The sequence below is a fragment of the Cnephaeus nilssonii genome, assembly GCF_951640355.1.
Source record: "Cnephaeus nilssonii genome assembly, chromosome: 23".
Lineage (NCBI taxonomy): Eukaryota > Metazoa > Chordata > Mammalia > Chiroptera > Vespertilionidae > Cnephaeus > Cnephaeus nilssonii.
In genome coordinates, this window is record NC_137094.1 from 4,044,689 (window position 1) to 4,069,186 (window position 24,498).

The following is a 24,498-nucleotide window of genomic DNA, read 5'->3' on the forward strand; positions in this document are numbered from 1 at the left end:
ACTGCGTCAGTCATGTGCTTGTCTTTGGAACATAACAACAGGAATGATGGCCTGAAGCCACTGCCCGGCTCCTCTCACGGAGAATCCACCCACCAGGTCCATGTCTCTCCCACTTCCTGTGACCAGATAAATGCTCTGTGACTGTCAGGACCACGGTGCCGGCTCCCTGTCTCCGCCCTCCAGACCCGATAGTCCTGGCCCCACAATCTGCTTCTCGATCAACCAGTTTGCTAGTTGATTCAGCCAACCTTCACGTGCATCCTCTGCAGGACGGAGCGCTCGCCAACGGCCTTTGAAAGCAAGCCCTGGACCCTGGTCGCAAGTGCGCTTGGATTTTTCCTGCCGCCTGCACGAGCGGACACAGCAGGCATTTAACCGGCTGTGCGTTTCCTGCTCGCACTCCCGCGCTGGCCCGTGTCTGTCTCCTGCTACCTTAGTTCTTTCATTCTAACCCTTCCTTGGGCCTTTGTGCTCAGGAGATTACACTATATCTCACTATCATTAGCATCTTTACCTTCTCAGTGACTTAGCACCTTCTCTTACTTTATTTCTTCCTGGGCATTCTAATTCCTCTCCTACAGCATAATGTCCTCCCACACGATGTGTATGAAGTTCTAACTTCAGCCCGTGGCTCTTTAGGCCCCCGCCCTCCTCCGCCCTCCTCTGACCCTCCGGTTCTGTTGCACTTGCTCCACACAAAGGTTGCTGCGATCCCTTTGACGGGAAAACACACCCAGAATCACTGAACTTCCCACTGAGGAAATCTTTTAAGTCCTTCACGCCCTGGCCGTGTGCTCAGTGGTTAGTGTTGATCCGTGCACTGAAGGGTCTCAGGTTCGATTACCGGTCAAGGTCACGTACCTGGGCTGCAGGTTCGATCCCTGGCTCCCGACAGGGCGCGTGGGGGAGGTAACCAAACAATGTGTCTCTCTCACATTGGTGATCTTCTCTCTCTCCCTCTCCCTCCCTTCCACTATCTCTAAAAATCAATCGAAAAAATACCCTGGGCTGAGGATTAAAACAAAGTTGGGGTTTCACAGATTCCAGAGCCCCTTTGTGGAACCCCTAAGTTCAATGCCTCCACGTTGCTTCCAGTACAAGAGCTACACCCCGATAACCCACGATGAGGGCAAATGCAAGGACAGGGAACACTGGCCAGGCAACAACCTGAAGACTCCAGTTCAAGCCCTCGAGTCACATTGTGTCTCTCCATTCCTCCTCCTGGGTTTTCCATCCACGGTCTTGGCAACTCACTTGGTCATGTATTCCCTTCTAAAGGGGAGCGGAGGTGTTGAGCCCCTGACATTTACAGATTGGGGAGTTGAGACCCCATTTCAAGAGGAAGATTGGCCCTAACCGGTTTGGCTCAGTGGATAGAGCGTCGGACTGCAGACTCAAGGGTTCCAGGTTCGATTCCGGTCAAGGGCATCTACCTTGGTTGCGGGCACATACCCAGTGGGGGGTGTGCAGGAGGCGCTGATCAATGTTTCTCTCTCATCAATGTTTCTAACTTTCTATCCCTCTCCCTTTCTATCCTTCTCCCTTCTTCTCTGTAAAATATCAATAAAATATATTTAAAAAAAAAAAAAGAGGAAGATTGGCTGAGGGTTCAAGACCTCTCTCGCCGCGGGACACCATGCCAGGGGACTGTTGATGCTACAAGCACAGGCCGTTCTTGCTGTCTCGGCAGAGAAATGAAGGGCAGCCGGGAAGACGGTGCTCAGATTCGGTTCCTGAGTCCCCGACACCTTAGGGCACTTGCCCATTCACTTGCTTGCTTTCCATTAAATAGGAATCATTTCTATAACGGCAATTCCAAGAGGGTTCCTTGGAATAAGAAAAAAGCGATTTAATTTTTTTACTTGGTTCTCAAGATTTTCTCCAAAATCATTTCTTCGTGATGGTTTTGTTTTCGAGCCGGAGAGGGAAGCATTTGAAGCTCTGGGTGTGAATGGCTCTCACTCCCATGCTTGATGGAAACCCTGTGGCGCTTGGCTTGCTCCTCAGCTGAGCACTGGAGGCAAAAACCCGACAGAGCGAGGGGCTTTCAGCCCAGGGTCCAGGGTCCAGGTGTAGTCCTGACCCGGAAACGCTGGTTTTCCTTCTTGTCACCCTTGGAACCAGCAGGGCTGTGACGAGGACTCAGGCCCCGAAGGTGCTGGCAAGTGGATCTGTCCATGGGGGCCTCCCTCACGGGCCCTGGACGGGAGCGGACCGTCTGCGGGTGAAGACACCACGGAGAACGGACCGTGAGCGGCCCTTTGGGGGCAGATACCACCACCGCCCGCTGCTCTCCCACCAGGAAGCCCAGCTCCTCACAGCGGGCTCACCCACCGCTCCTGGCACGGGCACGCCATCACCGGCCACCGCTCCTGGCACGGGCACGCCATCACCGGCCACCAGCGCAGGAAGAGCACATGGGGAGAGACCCTCGGTGCTAACAGCCGTCTGGGGGCGCTGAGTCCACGGATTTAAGCGAAAGGGAGTTTCGCTGGGAACTCCATCCTGCCCTTGTTGTAATGTACCCCCATCTCACAAAGGACGCCTCAAGAAGTCAAACTATGGAGTCATTTATTAAAGGCCGGTGGCATATGAGGGGCTAAAGCGCTCCAGACCTCGAAGCCCTGAACAGCTTGCCACATCTGGCTTATACGGGCAGAATATCACAAAGGTATCGATTACATCTTTGGGTCTGGAATGAGGAACCTGTTTCGAGAAAAGCATTTTTACAGAGGCAAAACTGAGCAAGTTAGTTATCTAAAGTATCTACGAATCACTGAATCAACAGAAATACATTATCTGGGACCACCGGGGCAATTTAGAATAATTGTGCTGTCCAGATTCCGGGACCACTGAGTCAACGGAAACTCAGTTATCTGTAGCTACTGAGACAATTTGGGATAATTGAGCTGTCCAGATTCCGGGACCCCTGAGTCAACCGAAACTCGTTATCTGTAGCCACTGAGACAATTTGGGATAATTGAGCTGTCCTGGTTCCCAGAAGAATGTGCTTCAGTAACCAGTGAGATCACAATCAATGGGACATTCAAACCATCATCAATGGAGTACTGGGATAGCATACATAAGTTCAGAAAGTCAAAGTAACTTTCTATTGTTTTAGCAAACAAGTAAGTACAGACCCCAAACAGCAGTTTCTACCTGAGATGATGGCCACCATACTTCCCACTTCCCACTGAGCTGCCCAGGCCACAGGCCCCCAGCAGCTTCCGCTCTGAGGGCCTTCGAGTGGCCCCGCCTCCTCCACCCCCTGGAGGGCTGCGAGTGGGGCCGACTCCCTGGCTTCCTCTTTCCTGCTGTTAAAGACCATCGGCCCCTTTGCATTTCAAGTCTTCCTGCTCCTCACCGTGGGAACAGGCATGGCAGCAGTTGGGGCCAACGTGGAGACGTGGAGATGTCCGAGGCTCCAGAACCTCACTGTGGTCTCCCGGTGGGGACCTGTCCCCTGCTTCCCTCTTCCCCTTAACCACCCCGACGGCGCAGATTCCCTCCCCTTGGGGTCCACCTTTTTCTCTTAAAACCCAGCTTCCCAGCCAGAAAGGCAGGCCGTCCTGTGTGAGTGCCCCTGTCTCCAGGGCAGCCCCGTGTCTCCGGTGGTTCTGGAAGGGAAGGCCCGGCGGCTGGGAGGTGGCGGCCGGCCTGGCTGGGTGCGGGAGGGGCCGCAGAGGAAGCTGCCTGGTCCCTGGCCTGGCAGGGCCTGTGCTGGGTGAGCGCCCAGGTCTGCCAAGGGGAACGCTGACTGAGACTTCAAAACGCAGTGTGTGCTGCAAGGGCTCCGAGGAGTTCCAGGACGCGGACTGGCCCTGCTCCTAGACACGGGCAAGGGATGTGGGGGGCTGGGGGAGGCGGGCCAGGCTGGCAGCATGAAGCCAGACACACACCTGCCAAGTTCGAGGAGCCCAGTGGGGACCCCTGAAACGCTGAGAGCACCCCAAGAGCCAGTGTCACGTGCCTGCCAGGGCCAGGCTCCAGGGAGGGGCGACCTCTCCTATTCCCCAGCCTTTGCCCCCCCCCCCCCCCCACTTCCCCGGGGCCCTGAAAGGGGCTAGGAACTGGGACAGGAAGTCGGGAGGCTGAGAAATAGAGAGCAGCCGCCTCCCTTCCCCGCGGCCGACCTCCAGCCCGAAGCAGGTCCCAGGAGCCGAGGGAGGAGGTCACGGTGAGGCCACAAGCTCAGACAGGACTGGAATCCTGCCCCGGGCGTCCCGGTTGCGGAGCTGAAACTGTTTGAATCTGGGAGCCACAGAGGGAAGTGGCAGGGCCTGAGCTTTCACCAGTGACGGGGGTCTCGCTGAGCAATCTGTAAAGGGCAGCGGGAGGAAAATCAATGGTTCTGACCCCAAGCTGTGCCTCTTCAACATAATGGAGGTAAGACGTGTTTTGTCAGGTTCCCGTTAGCTTGGCGGGGGCGTTCGAGGTCTCCTCCGTTGCTGTCACGAGCCAGGGCCTGCCCTGGGGAGGCTGCGGGAGGTGCCCACGACCTGGCTGCGGCCCTGGGAGACCTGAGCGGGCACAGCCAGTTGGCGCCGCTTCCCGGTGTTCTGGGCACCACCCCAAGGAATGGAAGCAGGCAAAGGCTTTCGACTCCAGGCAAGCGGAGCAGGACCGTCCTCTGGGCGAGGACACGGGCTCACAACACACCCGCTGAGGAGGAGAGGCTAAGCGGCCTGTCCCGGGGTGCCCGGCCGGCCGCAGGGCGTCGCTGAACCCCGTCTGAGGTCAGCACTCGGCACCGCCACGCAGGCTATTCTGGGCGACTGTGCCTATTCCTGGGGTGATGTACATACGGCGTTTCTGCAAGCCTCGCACTCAGCCTCCGAGGACCTGAGGGCTATGGACCCAGCGCCCAGTGTGCCTGTGGGAAGCTGCCCTCACCTCCAGGAAGTCATGCACTCAGCCTTCCCTGACCCTCCGGGTCCTAATGGCAGAGCCCACCTCCCCCCGAACAGGCTAAAATACCAGGCATTCTGCGCCCAAGCGCCCTTGCAGCCGGGCCACTGGCCAGTCCCAGCCCGCACCGAGCTGGGTCTGTGGGACAAGGGAGTGCTTTTCTGGTACAAATGGCAGGATGAGCAGGGAGCTCCCTCCCCCTCTCCTGCTTTGGATGCTGATGCCAGGAGTCCAGGTGCATCTGGCAACTGCGGAGGGAGGACCACGAGGAAAACCAGCTGATGGCAATCCTGCCACCGTCCACTTCCTGGCAAGAAGCTCCTTCCTGTTGGAACTGCTGTCGTCGGGTTTTCCTTCTCGTGGCTGAGATTCCCCAGTGACCACCGAGCATCTTCTGTGTGTTCACGGCCCAGCTTAGGAGGTGAACTCGTCTGGTCTCCTCTTTCTACTCATGTCTTCTCCGGTCCTCAGCTTCCTTCAGGGACTAGTCATCGGCGTGGAGACGGCACAGGCGGCTGGAGCACATCTCCCGGGCCCAGGGGCTGTCTTTCGGGGGGAATTTCCTGTCTGGGGGTGACAGGGAACGGACATCATTCTAGGAAATACGGGTTCTTAACCTGCTCCATCGCAGCCTGTGCGGGGACCTGGACAGTCTCCCCTGAGCCTGTGGCCACATCTGCCGGCTCCACGGAAGGGCCAGGAGGTCCTGACTGGCATCTGTGCTCAGTGTCTCCCCGATCACAGCTGAGACCAGCCGCTCCTCCGGGAGTGGCTCCGAGGCTGGACCGGAGCTAGGGCTGCCGCTTCCTTTGTGTCGCTGAAGAGCACTGAGGGGTCAGTGCCCAGGACACGAGGACGGCCGCCTGCCCGCTGTGAGCGGGGGCCAGGCAGGAGCTGGGGTCCCCATCTGCTTCTCCGGCCTCCACCAGCGCTGCTCTGGCTGTCCGCAGCACCCCACGGCCTGGCTGCCTGCTGGCTCCATAGTTTGGGCTCTTGTGGATTCACAGAAACAGAATTCTTTAAACACGGTATTTCTGGAATGCCTGCAAGTCCTAGGCAGACAGATCCCAACGCAGCCTTGTCCCTGGCTCCTGATCAGCGCTGCACACGGCTCATTCAATCCAAGCAGCCCGGCCTGGCCCGGCGAGGACCGCGCGGCTAAAGTTAGCCCGGCACCTGCCGCAGCAGCTATCTGAGCCCCCGCAGGCCTGCCAGCAAGTGGGGCTGGGCCGGGACAGTGTGGAGTTTGGTCCCTTCCGTCAACATGGGGGACTGGGGGGGGAGCGGGGGGGGGGGGGGGAGGACGGGGAGGAAGCCGCGCTGAGGGAGGCCAGTGTCACGGTGCTGTTTCCCAGGAAATAAAGGGGCAGCTCTCTCGCTGAGCCAGCGCTGGGCTCTTCCTCCACGACTGCCCAGCAGCCCCCTGCGACTCAGGGCGTCCTGGTCCCTGGTTTCTCCATTTCCACCGGGAGACTCCTACACTATCAACACCCCCCGGGGTTTAGCAATGATGGCTGAGAACGACTGAGGGGCCACCGAGCCAGGAACAGTGCGAAGACTTCACGGGATCAGCACTCAGCCTCCACAGGCAGAGGTAGGCTGGCACCCAGGGTTTCAGGGACTCCGAATGGCTTGGTTCGTCTTCCCGCAGCCAGAGAGGCTTGGCTGAACGGTGTGACGGTGCGGGCCCTGGCTCAGGCGACCGGGAACACAGGGTTATAGGGGCCCGGCCTCTGCCTACCAGCTGAGCCCCTAACTGGCTCTGGAGGGGTGGGGAGTGGAGGCAGGCAGCAGCACCCCCCTAGAGTGCCCGTTATAACCCAGACCACTGAGAGACTAGGAAACGGAGAGAGCTGCCCTGCTCTCGGAAGCCAGAAAAAGGGGCAAACAGGCTGCTGAATCATCTTCCAGGCAGAGTCACCGGCAGAAGCCAGGAGGCAGCGGGTGCTATCCCTGCACCAGACCCCTGAACCAGCTTTAGCCCCAAACCAGGCTCAGCGTGAAGGGCCCTCGACAGAAGGGTGAAGACACTGTTCCTTAAAATGAGAAGAATCTCTCTATGTAAAAGCCTAAGCGACCGAGCGACTGGTCGACGGGTTGCTATGACACGCACTGACCACCAGGGGTCAGATGCTCAATGCAAGAGATGACCCCTGGTGGTCAGAGTGCTCCTACAGCTGGCCAACCTCCCGCAGTCCCTCCCCCAGTCGGCTGTCTGTCCTCTCCTACCCCCCGCCCCCACCAGCCCTGATGGCCAGCCAGGCCGAGGGACCCCACCTGTGCATGAATTCATGCACCAGGCCTCTAGTAAATAAATCAATCCTAATCTTCTGGGAACTGAAACACAGAATTTAAGGGAAAGGAAGGGACACCACTTTGGGAAATGTGAAATCCTTAACATATGTGGGGGATATTGGCGTGAAATAAAACCAGCCAGCCCTAGCCAGTTTGGCTACGTGGATAGAGCGTCGGCATGGCAACCAAAGGGTCCCGGGTTCAATTCCGGTCAAAGGCACATACCTTGGTTGCAGGCTCTTCCCTGGCCTGGGCCCTGATCAGGGCTCATGCAGGAGGCAACCAATCTAGTTTCTCTCACATACATGACTCTATCTTTCCCTCTCTCTCCCACTCCCCCTAAAAATCAATGGAAAAATATCCGTAGGTGAGGATTAAGAATAAATAAATTTATAAAACAAAAACAAAGAAACAACAAGAAAAGCCCGCCCCACAGGTCGAAGATAAACCATTCCAGACACTCAGACCTCCAGTGAGAGGATCCACAGCCGGTGCACGCCCTGGCCGGTGGTGGTTGGAGTGCTGCCCGTACACCAGAAGGCTGCAGTTGGAGCCCTGGTTGGGGAGCCTCCCACACCGATCAATGTTTCTCTCTGCCCCCCTTCCTCTCTCTAAAATCAATAACAAACAAACAAACACAACGGCCAGTGCGCCGTAGGCTCTCGGTGTGAATACGTCACAGAGCTCGTTCACACACGGGAACACCCTGTGCTAACCTGGGGCCCGGCTGCCGCGGGGCTTCCCAACGAAACGAGCGGCTGATGGACCAAGCACTTCAACGGGAAAGCGAAGCAGGTCTAGGCTGATCACAGCCCAACAGGTGAGCGGTACTTCGGCTGATTCCGACTCTGAGGAGTCAGAATTACACACAGGAATGGTGGGAACCCTGCAGCAAAACAGGAAGCAGCTTCCGAAGCCGCTGAAAAGTGTAAAAAAACTTGCTAGGGGTGACAGTCGCTATCTCTGTCAAGAAAGCGTAACATGTTTAGTTTGGCAGGATAGAAAGCCCATCACATTTATTTCGAACTAACACGATCCAGCCCAAAATGTAGTAATAAACAGAAGAAATAAAGATGGCAGTGTGCAAGAAATACAGATGCCACAGCTGGTGAAGGACTATAATAAATATATGGGTGGCTGTGACAAAAATGACCAGATGACCCGCCTTCACCGGTCTCGTCATTACCGCTGGCCCCGGCGGCTTTTCATAAAGTTTTTTATGTGGGCCAGTTATAATTCTTATATCTTTTATGCTTCAAAGCAGCAAGCTGCTTCAAAAAAGCCAGTGTATTTCACCAGATATATTCAGAAACTGTGCCTGCAACTTATTGGTGGATACAGGACATCAGCCCACCGCCACCCACAAAAGGAACCCTGCCCTCAACGGATGACCCCAGGCAATCATTTTCCAGAGATTCCCCTGGGACATCATCTAATCATATCTGTGCTGTGTGCATGGAAAAGCACTCCAGGTACAACTAGCAAAATCCTGGAGTGTCTTACAAAGACAATCCATGCAAGAAGCACCTCTGTGTGAAACAAGGCTCATCCTGCTGGGTGGATTGGCAGAGGTGGAATATTGGCGGTAGATAAAAGGTAGACCTATTTCCTACAATGTCTCCAAGTTCCATCTTACTCTAACCACTTGTTTGCATGTAACTAACATTTTTCTATATCATGTTGGTTTTTTCTCTTTAATGCTCAGGAGCCCAGGTATAGGGGACAGTTAGGTTCAGGGCCTCAGGTCTGGTAGGGTTAAGTGATCACTCCACCCGAAGGGCTGTTTAATCGGGTGCTGTGAGGGCAACTGCTTCTCTGTGCTGATAAAAAGGGCAAAGGATACAGAATATTCGGGATCCAGGGAGCCTGAGAGCCTTGCTGAATGGCTGATTTAGGGGGAGGCGGGGGGGGGGGGGTGGTGGTGTCTCAGGTCAAAGGTGCTAAGGGTCTTTAAACACGGAGGACGCCGAGAACGTAAGAACTCCACCGTGTTCAAGTTGACTGCTGTGTTTGCATCTGAGACCGAGCACCTCACCTGGTCTGCATGGCCTTCGTACGAACTGCATGTAGCCAGACTCGGCTCCCCAGAGCCCCAGTTCAGAAATGGCCGCTGTTATCCTCACTCACTAGCACATAAAGCTCAGCTCAGAGAAAGCGGAACTGCTTCTCTTCTTCCCTGTCTGGAACAGTATGTCCTTGTCTCCCTTGCCAACAAGTCCAGGGCAGTTTGGGGTTCGAGACCACAGTGCACGCTGCTGCCTTCTCAGCCTGTGACTCCGCCTTTAGGCCCACACTCCCTCCTTTTCCTCTAAAAGGCCCAAAGTGCCACAGGTACACCCAGGCTTTCATTTTTAAGTGCCGTTGTCAGATGTACAGTCGTAGCATGAGGCCACCTGGTACACGTGTATAAAGCAGCCTCCACAGAACCGTGCCCTGACGTGGTCTGTCACCAGCGCACCTGATTGGCTGGCGCAGCGCTTTCCAGGGTTTGGTGTTTGGAAGGGGCAGTGCGCCTGCCCCCGGAACACTCGGGGGGGTTCACGGACACCGGCCAACCGCCCTGCCGTCTTTGTGGACCTGGCACCGTGAAGACTGACTAGACTTCTAGTGAGGATGAGACCAACACAATACACAGAAATACCGCAGCCACGTTCACATTAACGGAGAATTATCATTGGCCCCGGAAATGTCAGTGATATAATTTAACCGGGAAGACAAAGTTGCTCATAGGGAAGTCAAGTTTCAAATACAACTTTCAATGTCTCCACTACACGCCCTGAGAAGGCCGCGGCCAGCTGCCTGCAGAAAAGGAAGCTGCTCCTGTTTCTGAGAAGAAATGTTATCGGTCTCCTCACCCCCTCCACCAGCTAACACCCCAAAGCTAAAAGGGTGACAATAAACGCCAAAGGAAAAACCTAAATATTATGAAATTAGTTTTTATTTTTACCTCAAAATAAATGCTTAACATTTTTCAAAACTAAAAAAGAACACTTAAGTGTAAGGTGGAAGATTAGGTTTTCCTTCCCCCGGAACCAGGACGCCAGGACTTCTCACGTGGCCTGGTCTCTCCTTAGGACTAGTCTAGACAAAACCCTGCCCCTCCCTTTCTCCACTGTCAGTTACCCACAGGGCTATGGCTGCAGGGAAACCCCACCCCGACCCCCTGAACAATGGGTCTGAAAAGTCTGGAAAAATCGTTGAACATGTGACCCGGCGTTCAAATCTCTCTGAGGGGTTCCGTGAAGGCACGCCCTCGGCACCCCAGCCGCGGCCTCTGCCTGCCGTCAGTGCCACGCACACCAGGCAGGTTCCTGCCGGCGGCTGGGCTGCGCCTCGGGCTCCGCCAGCTCACCACAGGGACGTCTTAAAGTTGAACTTGAGCTTCAGCAGGTACTTGAGGTTCACCTGAGCCGTGTCGTAGACAATGTACCTGGAGGGGAGTGTGTCAAGGAGGCAATGGTTTCCGAGCGGAGAGTGTGCGCCCCAATCGGGCAGGAGGCTCGGCGGGGCGCCCCGTACACTGGGCTGCTCGGGCGGGGGCCAGGCTCACTGGTGCAGGGAGACCAGGGCGGGCAAGATCACCCGGAGGCCATCCAAGGCAGCCTCCCCAGCCCGCTGGCTGCACACGGGACTACACACAAAGGATACTCGTTGTACAGCAGGGAGGTGTCGTCGACACCAGACGACACCCCGGTCCCGAGAGGAACCTCCACCCCATCCAGAGTGATACTAGCAGAAGGGTCAGGGGTCGTCTTGCCCAAACCTGCGAAACAGAAGGCACGAGTGAGACCACTGTGAGCCGATGCCGAGAATGTGCCAGGCGGGGAGTCCACTCGTGTCAGATCTGTGATCATTTTAAAGACAAACTTCATCCTCCATTTCTTCCAGATGGGGCCCTGGAGGCTAAAATCACGTTCCCAGGGCACCAGCCTTGGGATTCTGATGAGAAGGTGCACGCGGCACCCGCCCCCAACTACACTTGGAGCAGAGTTCCAAAGCAGTCCCTTCCCCAGGCAGCGGGGCTCCGGCTCCTCAGGTGCCACCGGCTCCTCAACCCACAACGCGCAGGGGCCACCCGGCCCCGACCTGGGCGCTGGAGCGAGGAGTCGGGTTAAATCGCAGCGACCACGCACCTCACTGCCGGTGCTCAGACTCCCCGTGGCAGTTATCACACCGGGGCTGGCAGCGAGGGCAGCTTCTGAACCGAGCCTCCGGCTGTGTCACAGCCGAGCCCCAGGCCCGCCGCTTCCTGGGAGCCAGGTGCCGGGGACAGAGCCGCAGAGCTGACGACACTTACCTTTGACGCTGTGCTTGCCCTTGGGCAGCTTGCTGACGTGCAAAGCGTGCTTCAGCTCGTACCTGTGAGAGAGGACCGTCTCAGAGGGCTCCGGGGACACGGCTGACTCGCAGACGAGGTCAAGGGAGGGAGATGAGCCCCGAGAACCCAGCCCATCGCCCTGCTGGGGGCTCCCTCCCTTGGGCTTCCGACAGGGAAGCTCTCTGCACAGCTCGTGCCGGTGATCCCAGCTCTGCAGCCCCGTGCACAGGACGGTCCTGTGTGGAGCCGCGGCAGCCACGCAGGGGTTTGTTCAGCCCCCATCCCTGGACCCACAGGTTTTCTCTGCAGGTATTAGAACCGGGACTGATGCCACTTTCATCCGAGCTGTCTCTGAACAGCAGTGGGAGGGGCAACGGGTGACCCTCTCTGCTCCCAGCTCCCGCCCTGGGCTGGTGAGGCCTTCCTCCACCTCCCCGTTCACTTCCCGTCACAGGTTCCTGCCACCTCCCCCCCGAGCCCCCATGGGGCCTGTAATTGTGGAGGGAAAGTCCAGGGTCACCCCCAGCCCAGGGGACTCTCTTCCTGGAGCCCACCCGCCCTCCCCAACAAGGGCCACAGCCCCAGGCACACTCACATGTTCCCAAGGGCAACCTCTCCCAAGAGGATCAAGCCCACCGGGTCTCCCTGGGACGTGTGGCAGTAGTTGGCGCTCTTGGAGACCATGTCGGCGAAATAGATCCCTTTGCCGAACATGTAGCCCGTCTGCAGGGGGGAAGGACAGCTGAGCTTCTGACAGGCGCAGCCAGCACCACCCGCTACGGGTGCCCGCGAGCCGTGCCACGCAGAGTGCCGCAGCACCACCTCCCCTCCCCCACACCCCTCGCAGGGCACCAAGCCCGAGCTCCCGCAGCTGCTCCGACCCGGGTCTGCCGGTTCTGAGTGGCCTCAGCAAGTGCTTCACCTCCGGACCCACGTCCTTTTCCTCTGAACGGAGGCAAGACCCGCACGGGGCTGCTGTGAGCATTACACGAGTCAATAAACGCTCCCCCAGAGCCTGGCACATGTGAACTCCCAGTAAATGCTGCCTATTCTTTCATTCCCTTTGCGAGTGACACACGAGGTTCAAAAAGGTCAGGTCACTTCCCAAGTCACGTGCCGTGGCACAGCACTATCGAGTCTTTAAACCTCTCCCCCCGCCCCCCTTTTACAGCCCTAAAATGAGAGGCTTGGAAGACCACCGCCAAGTCCCTGTCCAGCTGCTCCCTTCTGCCATCAAGTGGGTGACACAGCCCCCCTGGTCTGGGCAGGGCTTTCCTCACGCATCACCGCACCCCCGAGGAAGACAGGGAGCTCCATGGAGGTCACCCAGCTGGGAGGGGGACAGCAGGTGGGAACTCAGCTTGGTTCCCAGCCAAAGTCTGTTCTCTGCCTGTCAACACCCCAATCAGCACTCACAGCCGGGCCTGGACGCCTCCCACACGCGCAGTCACACCAGCGGCAGAGTTCGGGTCAGGAGAAGGAGGGCGAAGGCCCTGCTCAGGGGCTGTGCGAAGGGCCTGGCAGCAGCCACCTGTCGGCCACAGCCGAGCCCAAACCTCCATCTTCCCACCAGGCCCCTATTCACTGGGCACGTGCACGTCGCACCCAAGTATCGATTGAAGCTCTCTCTGGAGCCAGCTGCGGAGACAGGCACTGCCACCCACTCTCCAGGCCAGGCACGTACCACAGGCGCTTCAGGGGGCGCGATCCGGAGCCCCTGGGACAGAATGCCGGCGAAGTTGGTGGTTCTAGACCCGTGCCACAGCAGCCTCCGGTTGTGCAGCTGCTTGAACGGCTTGTAGCGCTGGTTTTCCCCTTCTCGCTCGATCTTAAAGATCTTGTTGGAGTCGTCGGTAAAGGAGAGAGGTGAGAGAAACCGTGTTACTCCGGTTAACCCAAGGGCCTGACCAGATCCAGGAGAACTGAGCTGGGAACCCTAACGGACCCTGAAGTAAGTAAGCTGTTCCCATCAGGCTGGGAGAGAGCGACCCGACTAGCCAACGTCCCAGCTAGCAGAGACCAGCTACGGAAACGAGTCACAGGTGCAGGGGATGTACAACAAGGCACTTCATTAAATAAAACCCTCACCCGAGGACATTTTCCCATTGACTTTTAGAAAGAGTGGAGGGGAGGAGGGGAGGAGGGGAGGAAGAAAAGAGAGAGCCACATCGATTGGTTGCCTCCCTCAGGTGCCCGACTGGGGCTGGGGATCGAAACTGCAACTGACTGGGACTCGGACCAAGACCCTTCTGTCTGCGGGCCGACGCTCTAACCACAGCCAAATCGGCCAGGGCAAGGCACTTCATTTTAGATCTCTGAAAATATTTCCCGATTCTAAAACCAGGTTTTAGGCTAGGAAACGTCCTTTAAAACAGAACCCACCCCCAAACCAGGAGACTGATTTTTCAGCTCAATAATTGAAATTTCCCCTGGTTATTTCAAGCAAAGTTAACTGCTTTTCTCTACCCAGGCCCAGGTTGGAAGGAGGAGCAGGAGGAGCGGCAGGGGGCGGAGAGCCCTACCTCGAGGACTTTCAAGTCATAGGCATTGTGTGTGGTCGCGTGAGTGTTCTTCACGTACTTCCTGATGACCTTGGCTTCCTCGGAATCCTTGTCCACCACCTAGGAGAGGGCGTCTGGGTATCAGAGCACACGGTGGGAGGAACAGCACAGGCTCAGGTGCACAAGTCACATGGCCATGGCCTTCAGGAAAGCCCGATGGGACCGAGAGCCCAGGGCCCAGGCCCACAGCTGGGGAGGCCCCGGCCTGCGGCCCCACTTCCTTGGACACGCCTTCTTTGGGCTACGAGGAAACCAGAAACCTGGGCTCTGTCAACAGAGCCTTTAGAACAAGGAGCCAGCTCCCAGGTCCAGTCCAGTTCATGGAGGTAAGACACGTGGGCCAGGAGGGGCACCCCAAAGCCACGACTTGCAATCCAAAGTGGCAAGGATGCTGCCAACCGCGTGGCACTGGAGGGCGGGGCTCTGGACTCCTCAGGGCCACGCACACCACGGCTCAGGCACCACCCACTCCCTACCTGTCCACGAGTTAATGTAATCCGTGCTAAACGTGAGCGTTAGGAGAAGTGCTGGTCCTATTTCACATTCGTATCCAGGGTTCAGAAAACAGGACTTCTGCTCTCCTTCCAGCCTCTTAGCACAACAACCCCGTCACCAAGAACCGACCCCAGCCTCCCATCACGAAGGCGCCCCCGGGCACCACACACGACACGGGATGCTCCCTGCTCGGACCCACAGCCTCCCATCAAGAAGGTACCCCGGGCACCACACGTGACGTGGGATGCTCCCTGCTCGGACCCACAGCGTCCCATCAAGAAGGTGCCCCGGGCACCACACGTGACGTGGGATGCTCCCTGCTCGGACCCACAGCCTCCCATCACGAAGGTGCCCCGGGCACCACACACGACACGGGATGCTCCCTGCTCGGACCCAGTCTTGTGCTTCTTCCTAAGCGAGGAGCAAGGGCTCTCTTTAGTGATACAGACCCGCCCTCCCAGGCTCAGCAGACTCTAGGGAACCCGGACCCTGTGACTGCAGGGAGGACACAGGGCTGAGCAGAGGCGCCTGGGAGCCGAGACCAGCTCCAGGCCAGGGCGAGCCGGGAGCCGAGGCTAACACCCCTCTCAGGCCAGCCTCCGTGCAGAAGTCCAAGGACTCCGGGCATCACCGGGAGGACAGGGACCAGCACTGTCATTATGAGGTGCCATCAGGCACGTCTACTTCTGAAATGGATATCGTAACTCATTTAGGGCTCCAAAAACAGCCCCCCCTGGATAAGGAAGAGACCATCGGTCAGGCCCCTCAAAACCAAGCCGAGGCCTTGGCTGGAAGCCTGCCTTGCACCAGGTGCTCAGCTGTAGGGGAAACGGCCCGCAGCTCTCCAAGGTCAGTGCTGGGACGCGGCGGCAAGGCGGGCGTGTGGCCCAGCCACCAGTGCTCGGGAGCTCTCCGGGAGACCCGGCACACAGGGAGGTTTGGGGACCCCGCACTTGGGTGAGCGCCGAGGATGCTTCAGAAAGGGTGCGCCCTGTTACCTTAATGTCGGTTTTGAGCTTCTCGTAGTTGACATCAATGGGGTCCTTGCTGCTGTCATCAGACCCTCCCCTGAGCAAACTGTAGGCCACCTCGATGTCCAGCAGGTTGTCCAGCATTTCCACCTTGGCCTGGAGGGACAGAAAAAACCCTTGAGCGAGGGGCCACGTGAGGGGGGACGCCCAGCTGACCGGGCAGCCTGTCGCCGTCCAGTGCACACCCTGGAGGGTCCCTGTGGCGGGAGGCGGAAGCCGTGAGGCTGTGGGAAGGCCATCTTGCCTCTCGCCCACATGGTGACAGGTGGCACTTACACCGGCTGCCTCCCGGCTCTGTCCCCACCGAGGGGAAGCACCACATCCGCTCTGCCCGTGGTCCGTCCCCACCACCGTGGGCAGAACCCACTTCACACTGACACCGGCCCTGCCCTTAGGGACCACGGTGTGGAGGGAGCGCGGCCCTGCAGACCCAGAGGCGCTACCTGCACGCTGTCCGCGTTGCTCAGGAGCGGAGGCTTCTTCATCCCGAAGTCGTGGGGGATCAGGGTGTAGAAGCGGTTGGAGAGATCCAGGATCTGGGAGTCGCTGCTGCCCTGGGACAAGGCCTGGAGGGGAGGGACAGACGGACACAGGCTGAGGCTCCTCTAGGAGGGGTGCGGGCCGGTGCCCGGTGAGCGCAGAGCCTTCCTGTTGGTGCCCCACCCCCCGCAGCGGCAGGACCTCCGTCCTCACACCGTGGGGCTCCGCACACAGCCCGCTGCCCATCAGTCTCACCGGCACAGGAGCTGTGGCGTTAAGAGCCACCGTGCAGGGTGAACTGCGTGTCTAGGCGGTGGCTCATGGGAGTTGCTGTAAAATTATTTCTGCTTTTCATATGCTTTGAAAACTTTTCAAAATGAAATAAAAGGGGAAAAACCCTTTGCTAGAAAATTCAGTCTGGCCTCCTTCATCCACTGAACTTCACCTTTAAGACCGGGATTCCTTTCAGGAGGTCCAGGTGGCGGGCTCAGAAGGACCAAGTCCCCCTTTCTGCCACGATGACATCAGTGCTCAAGATGCAAAGGTGTCAATGAACGCAGAGAGGGAGGAGCTGGACCAGGGACACTGCGTGCTGGGCAGCAGCCTCTGGACCCAGGATGGCAGAGGGGCAGCAAGCTGGCATCCTGCAAGCCCGAGGCCGCAGTCTGCTTCTCACAGGACATCGGCGTCTCGGAGTCGTACAACTTGGGCCTGCGGCCGTCTCCCGCTCTGTGCAATGGTGGGGACACTGCCGGAGCCCAGCTCTACGTGTTAACTGCTCCGTGTCAGGGACTCTACTCCAGCTCCCGCCAGAAAGCATCTCCCCGGCCCAAATGCCGCTCCGTGTGCTTTTCTTCTTTCACAAGCCGAGCCTGCCCCCCCCCCCCGCACCCGCACCGCCCCCCAAGTGGAACCCTCCAGGGCACGGCTGGAAGGCTCTGTGGAGGGGGACTATGAATGAAAGTGAGACATTATTTAGCTTCCTACTCGGTAACTTCCCAGCAACTGCATAATAAATTCAGCCTAATTCAAAGGACACACAAAATAAAATCTAAAGTTTTTTATGAGGCAGGAGAACTGAATTCCTCATCAAGCTCACAGGAAGTTTACTGCCTGTCTCATCAGGGAAACACTGCCAATTCACTGTGATCATCTCTCCCGGCAGCACTTGTCAAACTGAAAAAATCTCAATCATCATGAACTGGGGCCAGTACATCCACTGACCTTGAGTAAACGTACGGCTGCCCCCGAGACCGGGGCTGGCCGGGGGCGGGGGTGGGGTGGGGAGGGGGCTGGCCCCGGAGAGCCCCCAGCAGCCGGGACGGAGCAGGGCCGGCCCTCGCTTACCTGCTGGACCTCACTGAGGATCGAGTACGCGGCCTGGATCTGCCTTTTGCTCAGCTTCCCCAAGGGCATCTTCTGAAGGTCAATCTGCGGAGACAGGGATCCCCTTGAAAGGCAGGCTCTGTGCAGCAGGCACCGGGCGGGGTGGGCGGGTCACCTTCTCAGGCCTCCCGGGGCCCTGACGCCCTGACGGAAGCATCCAGAGCTGCCCCCTCTTCCTGGGGAGATGCAGTCACCCAGCTCCGCAGACTGCAGTCCGACCCCCACGCAGGGGCCGAGAGTCTGTGAGGAGATTCCTGCTGTCATGAGTGTCAGGGAGAAGCCCGCCAGGCTCTCCAGCCCCGCGTTCGACGTGAAATAGCCATGCACTTCCAGAAGACGCAGCGCATTCCCCACTCATTCCCAAGCGAGGACGTGGTGAGCCAAGGCCGTCCCCAGAAGGAAACCACTATAAAGTGACTTTGAAAGAGCGCGCTCCTGGACACACACGTTTGTAGAAAGTCACCAGTGTGTTCACATCAGCCACCACACGGCCAAACGTTCGCGCTGACAGTACTGCTACTGCGCCCCCCCCCGCCCCTCCGGGAACCACCACCAGGAGAGGAGACGCTGACATGGAGAACAGATCTGCAGCCAGAAGGCCTGGTCACCAGCCACTCGCTGTGCACCCACTTCTCCGCCCGGGGCTCCTGTCTGTAATCGGGGCCACGTCCTCTGAGGGACCTGCCCGGATGCTCCCCCGGCCCTCACACATCCGTGCGCGGGGACCCCACGCTGTATCCTGAGACACTGTCTCTGGGGCTATTCCCAATGGGTCCTCTGTTCCGGGGCCCGGACCCCCTTACCCCCCTCTGCCTCCCCGGCACCTGCAGTGCCCGGGACACAGATGGAGCCGAACAAGCACCTGAGACATGGAACCACGTGGGGAGAAAATGAAATAGCCATGGACGTGCTCAGTTCACCAGGCACAGCGGGGCCAGCGTCGACAGCTCCCACGGCCATGGCACCCACGTGTCGCCGCACCCTCAGGGCTGCCGATGTGGAGGGAGGGCGGGCTTCCGGGAGTTAAACAGTTGGAGCTAACTCTGGGGAAGAAGGTGGACGATCCCTTTTGAACCGAGGAGCTATAATAAAAGCCGACTTGTAGTCTGGACTACACAGTGGTTCTGAAAGCAGAGCCAGAGGAGGAACTCCGGACGACGTCCCGACCCAGGGCAGCGCGAGCAGAGCGGAGAGCAGGCACTGAGGGGAGCAGTGTTCCCCACGCGGTACATGTTCACGTTTACTTTAAAAGGACTGGTCTCTAATCTGCACCCTCCACACACACACACAGGCCAGGAACAAGGGGCTGAGGCAACACAAGCCGCCCCCTCGCTCGGCAAACAGACTGGAGGCACAGCCCTGCGGCCGGCTGGGCAGCGGCTCCAGCGGCTCGGCTCCCGGCTCCGGGAGGACCTGTGAGAGGGCGAGGCCGGGCCCAGAGCCGCCCCGCAGCACAGGGAGGCTTCCTGGGCATCACAGGCTCTGGGCGGAGCATCCTCCCTCCCCTGGCACACTCCGCTCTGGGCTCAGACGTCACCTCCTCGCAGGGAGCACCAGGTGCCCCCCTGGGCATAAAGCCCCCAGGGCCACCATGTTTACCATCCGCCCGGTTACCCGGCCCCACGGGACACCCGCCAGGCGGGGAGCGGGCACCCTCCTCTCCCTCTCACGGCTGCCCTAGCCTGTTCCCGGGCAGGGCCCAGCCCTTTAGGTGAGGAGTGCTGTAAATCACAGAAAAACCAGCGTACAGGAGCTGGGAATGACATGCGGGGCAGTCCATCGGGGCAGGAGAGAGGGGCTCAAACCCCTCCCCCTCCCCCACCCCCTCACTCAGCTTGGGGCCCAACCTCTTCCTAAAACAGGGGGAATGAATTTCATCTGTGAAGCAGGTGTCAGGAGTTCCCTGCACTGCTGTCAATGGCGGTCAGTTCTACTGGAGGGGGCTGCGCCCCGGCCTGCCTGCCTGTTGGGCCGCAGAGAAGATGCTACCGACCCCCTGCCATTGCAACAAGGGGGCGCAAAGGGCAGGGGGACCAGGAACCCAGGGGACACTCTCCAACACACCTCTGCAAGCACCTTGACCTCAGCACACCTCATCTACCTCTGGCTTCGGAGCAGGAAAAGATGCCAAATCCAGGAAGAGCTGCTGAGCGCCTACTGCCCCGCACAGGCTCAGACAGAACCCCCGGTGCACGCACCTCATACTCCACCATGGCCTTCTTCATACTCTCCACATCGAAGATCATCTTGATGAGGTTCTGGACCGGCTTGGGGAGCTTGGACTTGGTTCCAGGGTTTACTGTCAGTTTCTTCACCGCCTCTTCATCCTTTGGGGGAAAAGGAAAGTTTCGGAGGAAAAGGAAGTCAGTAAGAGACCCCATTAAACAACCCAAAGTGGCAGTGGTGTTTGGGCTGCAGGGGGAGCACCCAGGATGAGTGCCACCAGCAAAAGGCTAGGCACCACTCAACAGGGTTTGGGCGGCAGCCACCAGAGTGTGCGTTTGCAGAGCGATCAGGCACTTCCAGGCCCCCCAGTCCTCTGACTGCCCCGTTCTTACTGCAGCTGCACTGCCACCACTCACCCCCCCCTCACCCCCCACCCCTTCCTGCTCCTTGTCTCCTGCCCTCGGGCTGCTGGTCCTGTATGGGAGTTTGTTCAGTGCCCACTCGTGCCCAACCCAGAAGTGCTTGGCAGCTAGGAGGGCAAACCCTGGGCCGAGGGAACAGGGGACAGATTCTCCCCCTTCTCTTGCACCGCCTCCCCCCCAGGCCAATTGCATGAAGGACTAAGTCTATACAGCCTTCCCCACAGCCCCAAAGCCTCAAGCCAGGCAGCCTGACCGTGTTCAGTGCATCCAATTTGGCCAACCCCACCCCCAAACCCTCACCCGTCCTGATACACTAAGAGCAGGAGGCTCGACCCCCACCGCCCGCAGCCCAGCCTACGCCAAGAGCACCCTGTTCCGGAGATGCCTCAACGTCTCACTCTGAGCCCCGTGGGGCAGGGCGATGCTGCCCATCAGTGTCCGCAGACACATGTGCTTCGAGGGCAGGGAGCGGGCACTGGGCGCTGCTCCTGGGACCGCGGGGCTGCCCCATGCAGAGACCTGTGCCATGCTCATGGCTGTTGTGGGTGAACTTCTATTTTGGATGTACTCTTAACACGGAAACACCCAGCTTCTGGTTCTGACCTCACCGAGGAACAAACTCTTAACGGGTCAAAAAGCCTTATTTAAATGCACATACTCTGGCCCTAGCTGGTTTGGCTCAGTGGATAGAGCGTCAGCCTGTGGACTGAAGGGTCCCAGGTTCGATTCTAGTCAAAGGCGTGTGACCGGGTTGCGGGCCAATCCCAGTAGGGGTTGTGCAGGAGGCAGCCAATCAGTGATTTTCTGTCATCATTGATGTTTCTCTCCCCTCCCCATTCCTTGCTGAAATCAATAAAAAATATATATATTTTTATATATTTCATTGATTTTCCACAGAGAGGAAGGGAGAGGGATAGAGAGCTAAAAACATCGATGAGAGAGAAACATCGACCAGCTGCCTCCTGCACCCCCACCACCGGGGATGTGCCCGCAACCAATGTACTTGCCCTTGACCGGAATCGAACCAGGGACCTTTCAGTCCGCAGACCGACTCTATCCACTGAGCCAAACCGGTTTCGGCTATTTTTAAAATAAATACACATACTCTGAAACTCAGAAACTCCACCTCTATGGTAATACTCAGAGGTATAGGTATTTATGTTTATCAGCACTGTTATAACTAATACCTGTGACTAATCTAAACCCCTATCGGGGGAGGCACATTATATTGCTTAGTAAATTATGAATTATGGCTGCCCACAGGATAGAATTCTATAGAGCCTTAAGAAATGATTCTCTAGATCAGTTCAATACAGTAGTCACTGGTTTTGAAATACGGCCAGTCTAAACTGAGATGTACAGTAAGCGTTAAAAATACACCAGATTTCAAAGAAAAGAAGTTAAAACCTCCCCACCTCACACTCATGGTGCGGACCCCATTCATGAAGGGTACTGGATTTTATTGAATGCTTTTTCCTGGTCTATTATGACGATCATGTGGCTTTTAACCTTTATTCCATTCATGTTACATTACACTGATTTTCGTATGGCGAACCAACCTTGCCTTCCTCGGATAAACGCCTCCTGTGCTGCCAGACTGCTAGCGTTTTGCTGAGGGTTTTGCATCTAGACTCACAGTGAATTGGTCTTCAGTTTCCCTACGATGTCCTTACCTGGCTTTGGTATCGGGCTCACACTGGCCTCCGATAATGAGTTGGGAGTGTTCCTTCCCATTCTGTTTTTGGAAGTTTGTGAAGGACTTGTACTAATTCTTTAAACGTGGTAGCATTCACCAGTGACGCCGTCTGATTCATGGAATGTCTTTAAAAGCCTAGGGTAGCGCTTCCCTTTACAGACACCAGATGGTGTAAGCGGACCCCGTGATTACCTGCCCGTAGTCGATCTCCAGGGGGTAGAACTTTTTGGGATACTTTGTGAAGTTCTCCGAGTGCCAAGCGTTCCCGGTTTTCTCTTCATATAACTTCATGAAGTGCTCAACTGCATCCTCCTTGGACGGCATCTGCTCCAGTTTGTTACTGCCAATCACCGTGCCCACGCGGCCCCAGGACCGGAATATCCAGTACCTGTGAGGGCAGCAAGGGAGAGGAGGGGCAATTACCCATCTGTGGGTCAGCGGGCACATTTCTGGAGGTCCCCTTCCCGGACAGGCCACTGGGTGAGAAAGAACTGCCAATTGCCTAAGATGACGAGCGACAGCGGAACGAAGGGAGCTGACATTACAATAAAGAACATTTATTTTACTTTTATTGAATTGGCGGTTATAACTTTAAAGTAATTAAACAATGGCCTTTCAAACTGCCTATAAAAAGTGCCCAAAGAAATGCAGTAAGTATCCTTTAGAAGTCATGTGTTTCAAGAGATGCAGCCATTAACAACATACCCTCACGATGACACAGAACTTGTGGTTCAGCTCAGAAGCTATGTGCGATGAAATGGCAGGTGTGGGACAGTGGCATCCAGGGTCAGCCACCCTCAGACACAGGCTACCACTGTTTCCATCTCAACTTAGGGCACACATCATGGGCACTCTCTAGCTCCTGAGCTGCCTAGCTTTGGCTAAGTTAATTTTTCTTAGTGGAAGTAGTGGGTAAGTTAAATCTTACATCACTGTAAGTATAAATATAAAACTTGTATGCGTTTTAAGGTAAATAAAGCCAGAGTTCAAATGCTCTGGCAGTGTGGCTCAGTGGTTGAGTGTCAACCTATGAACCAGGAGGTCACGGTTCTATTCACAGTCAGGGCCCATGCCTGGGTTGCAGGCTCCATCCCCAGTGTGGGGCGTGCAGGAGGCAGCCAATCAATGATTCTCTCTCATCATTGATGTTTGTCTTTCTCCCTCTCCCTTCGTCTCTGATATCAATAAAAATACATTTTTAAAAAAGAAAGAAAATTTGGGACTTGCTGCTGTTTTCCTGGGCTGTTGCCCAAAAGCATATAAATTTATCCTATTGGGTTCTTTCGCTTGGAAATGTTTGGAAGATACCACACTGACCTATCCTGAAAACATTTTCTGGCCCTAATAACCCACACAACCCTTTCACTCTAAAACCCAACAAACCCAGGCCCCAGGAAAACGCACACATCCACAACCACCATCAGAATTTCTTGCTGGTGGTGGGGAACGTTCTTCTCGTTGCCTGTCATTTAACAGACCATGACTGCATTTCTACAGAAACCCAATCCTTCTCCTGCAGTACAGTATACATCTAGCTTTCCGAAGGTGTATTTTTACAAGCAAGAGACCATTTTTGACTTTCAAATCTCTGACCAGAGGAGGTAATGAACTAAATGACAGTTGCGGTGTATTTCTTTACACATGTTGAGTAGCCAACCAAATACTCTGCATTCTTTATGGTCGCCTCTGATATCCCCTTTTCAAATGAAACATTTGTGGAAGATGAAGAGGCAGGGAGAACGTGAGCCCGCGGACGGAGGCTGGCAGGGTTCACAGTGCTGGCTTTTCACTGCCGGGGCTGCCACCGCGGGGTTTGCCTTCCCACTAGGAAACCTTTTGGGTCTCCTGGAGTCACAATGGTAAGTGGTTTCCATGTGCTAAGAGTTTAACATGTAAAAGTAGTTTTTAAAAGCATTTTCACCATTAGAATGAGCTCCTTCCACGAACATTCGCCCACACAGCCCCCTCCACGTCGGCTGTAATGGGGACGTCAGCCAGGGGTGCGGGCGGAGAAAGCAGTCCAGCCCCTCAGCACCCAGCACTGGCCCTCGCCGCGTTCTATCAGGTTTAAAAAATAACAAAAAAGGCAAATCCAAACCTCTTCAGTAACTCGAGTCTGAAGGAAAATTTGGAAGTTCAGTTCTAGCCGAACTTGACTTGCTCCAGAAGTGGAGAAACATGAGTGAGGGTGTGAGAAACTCTAGAACCTTCAAGGGAATGTAAGGAGAGCTGGGGGATTGCGTGACCCGCCCTATGGAGACGGCCCGCTGGACCCAGGAGAGCCAGGCTGGCGGGACGTGGCGTCCTTCCTCTCCCACCGAAGCCTCATTGCGCCCCACGCTCCCTGTGAGGGGGCAGAAGGCCCAGGCACGGAGAAAGGCGGGTTCCTGAGGCTGACGGCACAGCCAGGCGGGGCCCCTGTCCTGGAGCCTGGAGCACAGCTCCCCGAACGCCCCGTCCCAGAACACACCTGCTTCCTTTGTCATCTTCCAGGAGCTGCAGCTTGTAGTAGGAGTTGGTTCCTTTCACGATGTCCACCAGGCCCAGCGTGGCGCTGAAGACCTTCCCGCCTTTCTCCAGGACGTGGGCGGAGCGTTCCAGACCTGTCACAGGCAGGGCTCCATAGCTCCTCCTCCAAGAGGGGCCAGGGTGCTGGGGGAGGGGTCTGTGGGCGGAGTCCACACCTGCTGGACACCCTCACCCCACCTCCGGAGGCTCCCACAGGTGTGCTCTCGGGACA

The 24,498-nt window shown here is 56.9% G+C and overlaps 1 protein-coding gene across 1 annotated transcript in view; it reads right to left on the reverse strand.

Annotated features, from left to right (window-relative positions):
- Positions 1–10,080: 10,080 nt before the first annotated feature.
- The window catches only part of PARP1 (poly(ADP-ribose) polymerase 1), a 34,777-nt gene continuing 20,359 nt past the window's right edge, over positions 10,081–24,498 (reverse strand). The window contains exons 12-23 of the mRNA XM_079763530.1: positions 24,229–24,361; positions 21,951–22,146; positions 19,673–19,801; positions 17,436–17,519; positions 16,052–16,174; positions 15,576–15,704; positions 14,044–14,142; positions 13,206–13,358; positions 12,117–12,244; positions 11,501–11,562; positions 10,852–10,966; positions 10,081–10,633 (exon numbers count right to left, since the gene is read on the reverse strand). Of these exons, the coding sequence (XP_079619656.1) occupies positions 10,552–10,633; positions 10,852–10,966; positions 11,501–11,562; positions 12,117–12,244; positions 13,206–13,358; positions 14,044–14,142; positions 15,576–15,704; positions 16,052–16,174; positions 17,436–17,519; positions 19,673–19,801; positions 21,951–22,146; positions 24,229–24,361 (1,433 nt within the window). The 3' untranslated portion in view covers positions 10,081–10,551. The remainder of the gene's footprint in view (positions 10,634–10,851; positions 10,967–11,500; positions 11,563–12,116; positions 12,245–13,205; positions 13,359–14,043; positions 14,143–15,575; positions 15,705–16,051; positions 16,175–17,435; positions 17,520–19,672; positions 19,802–21,950; positions 22,147–24,228; positions 24,362–24,498) is intronic.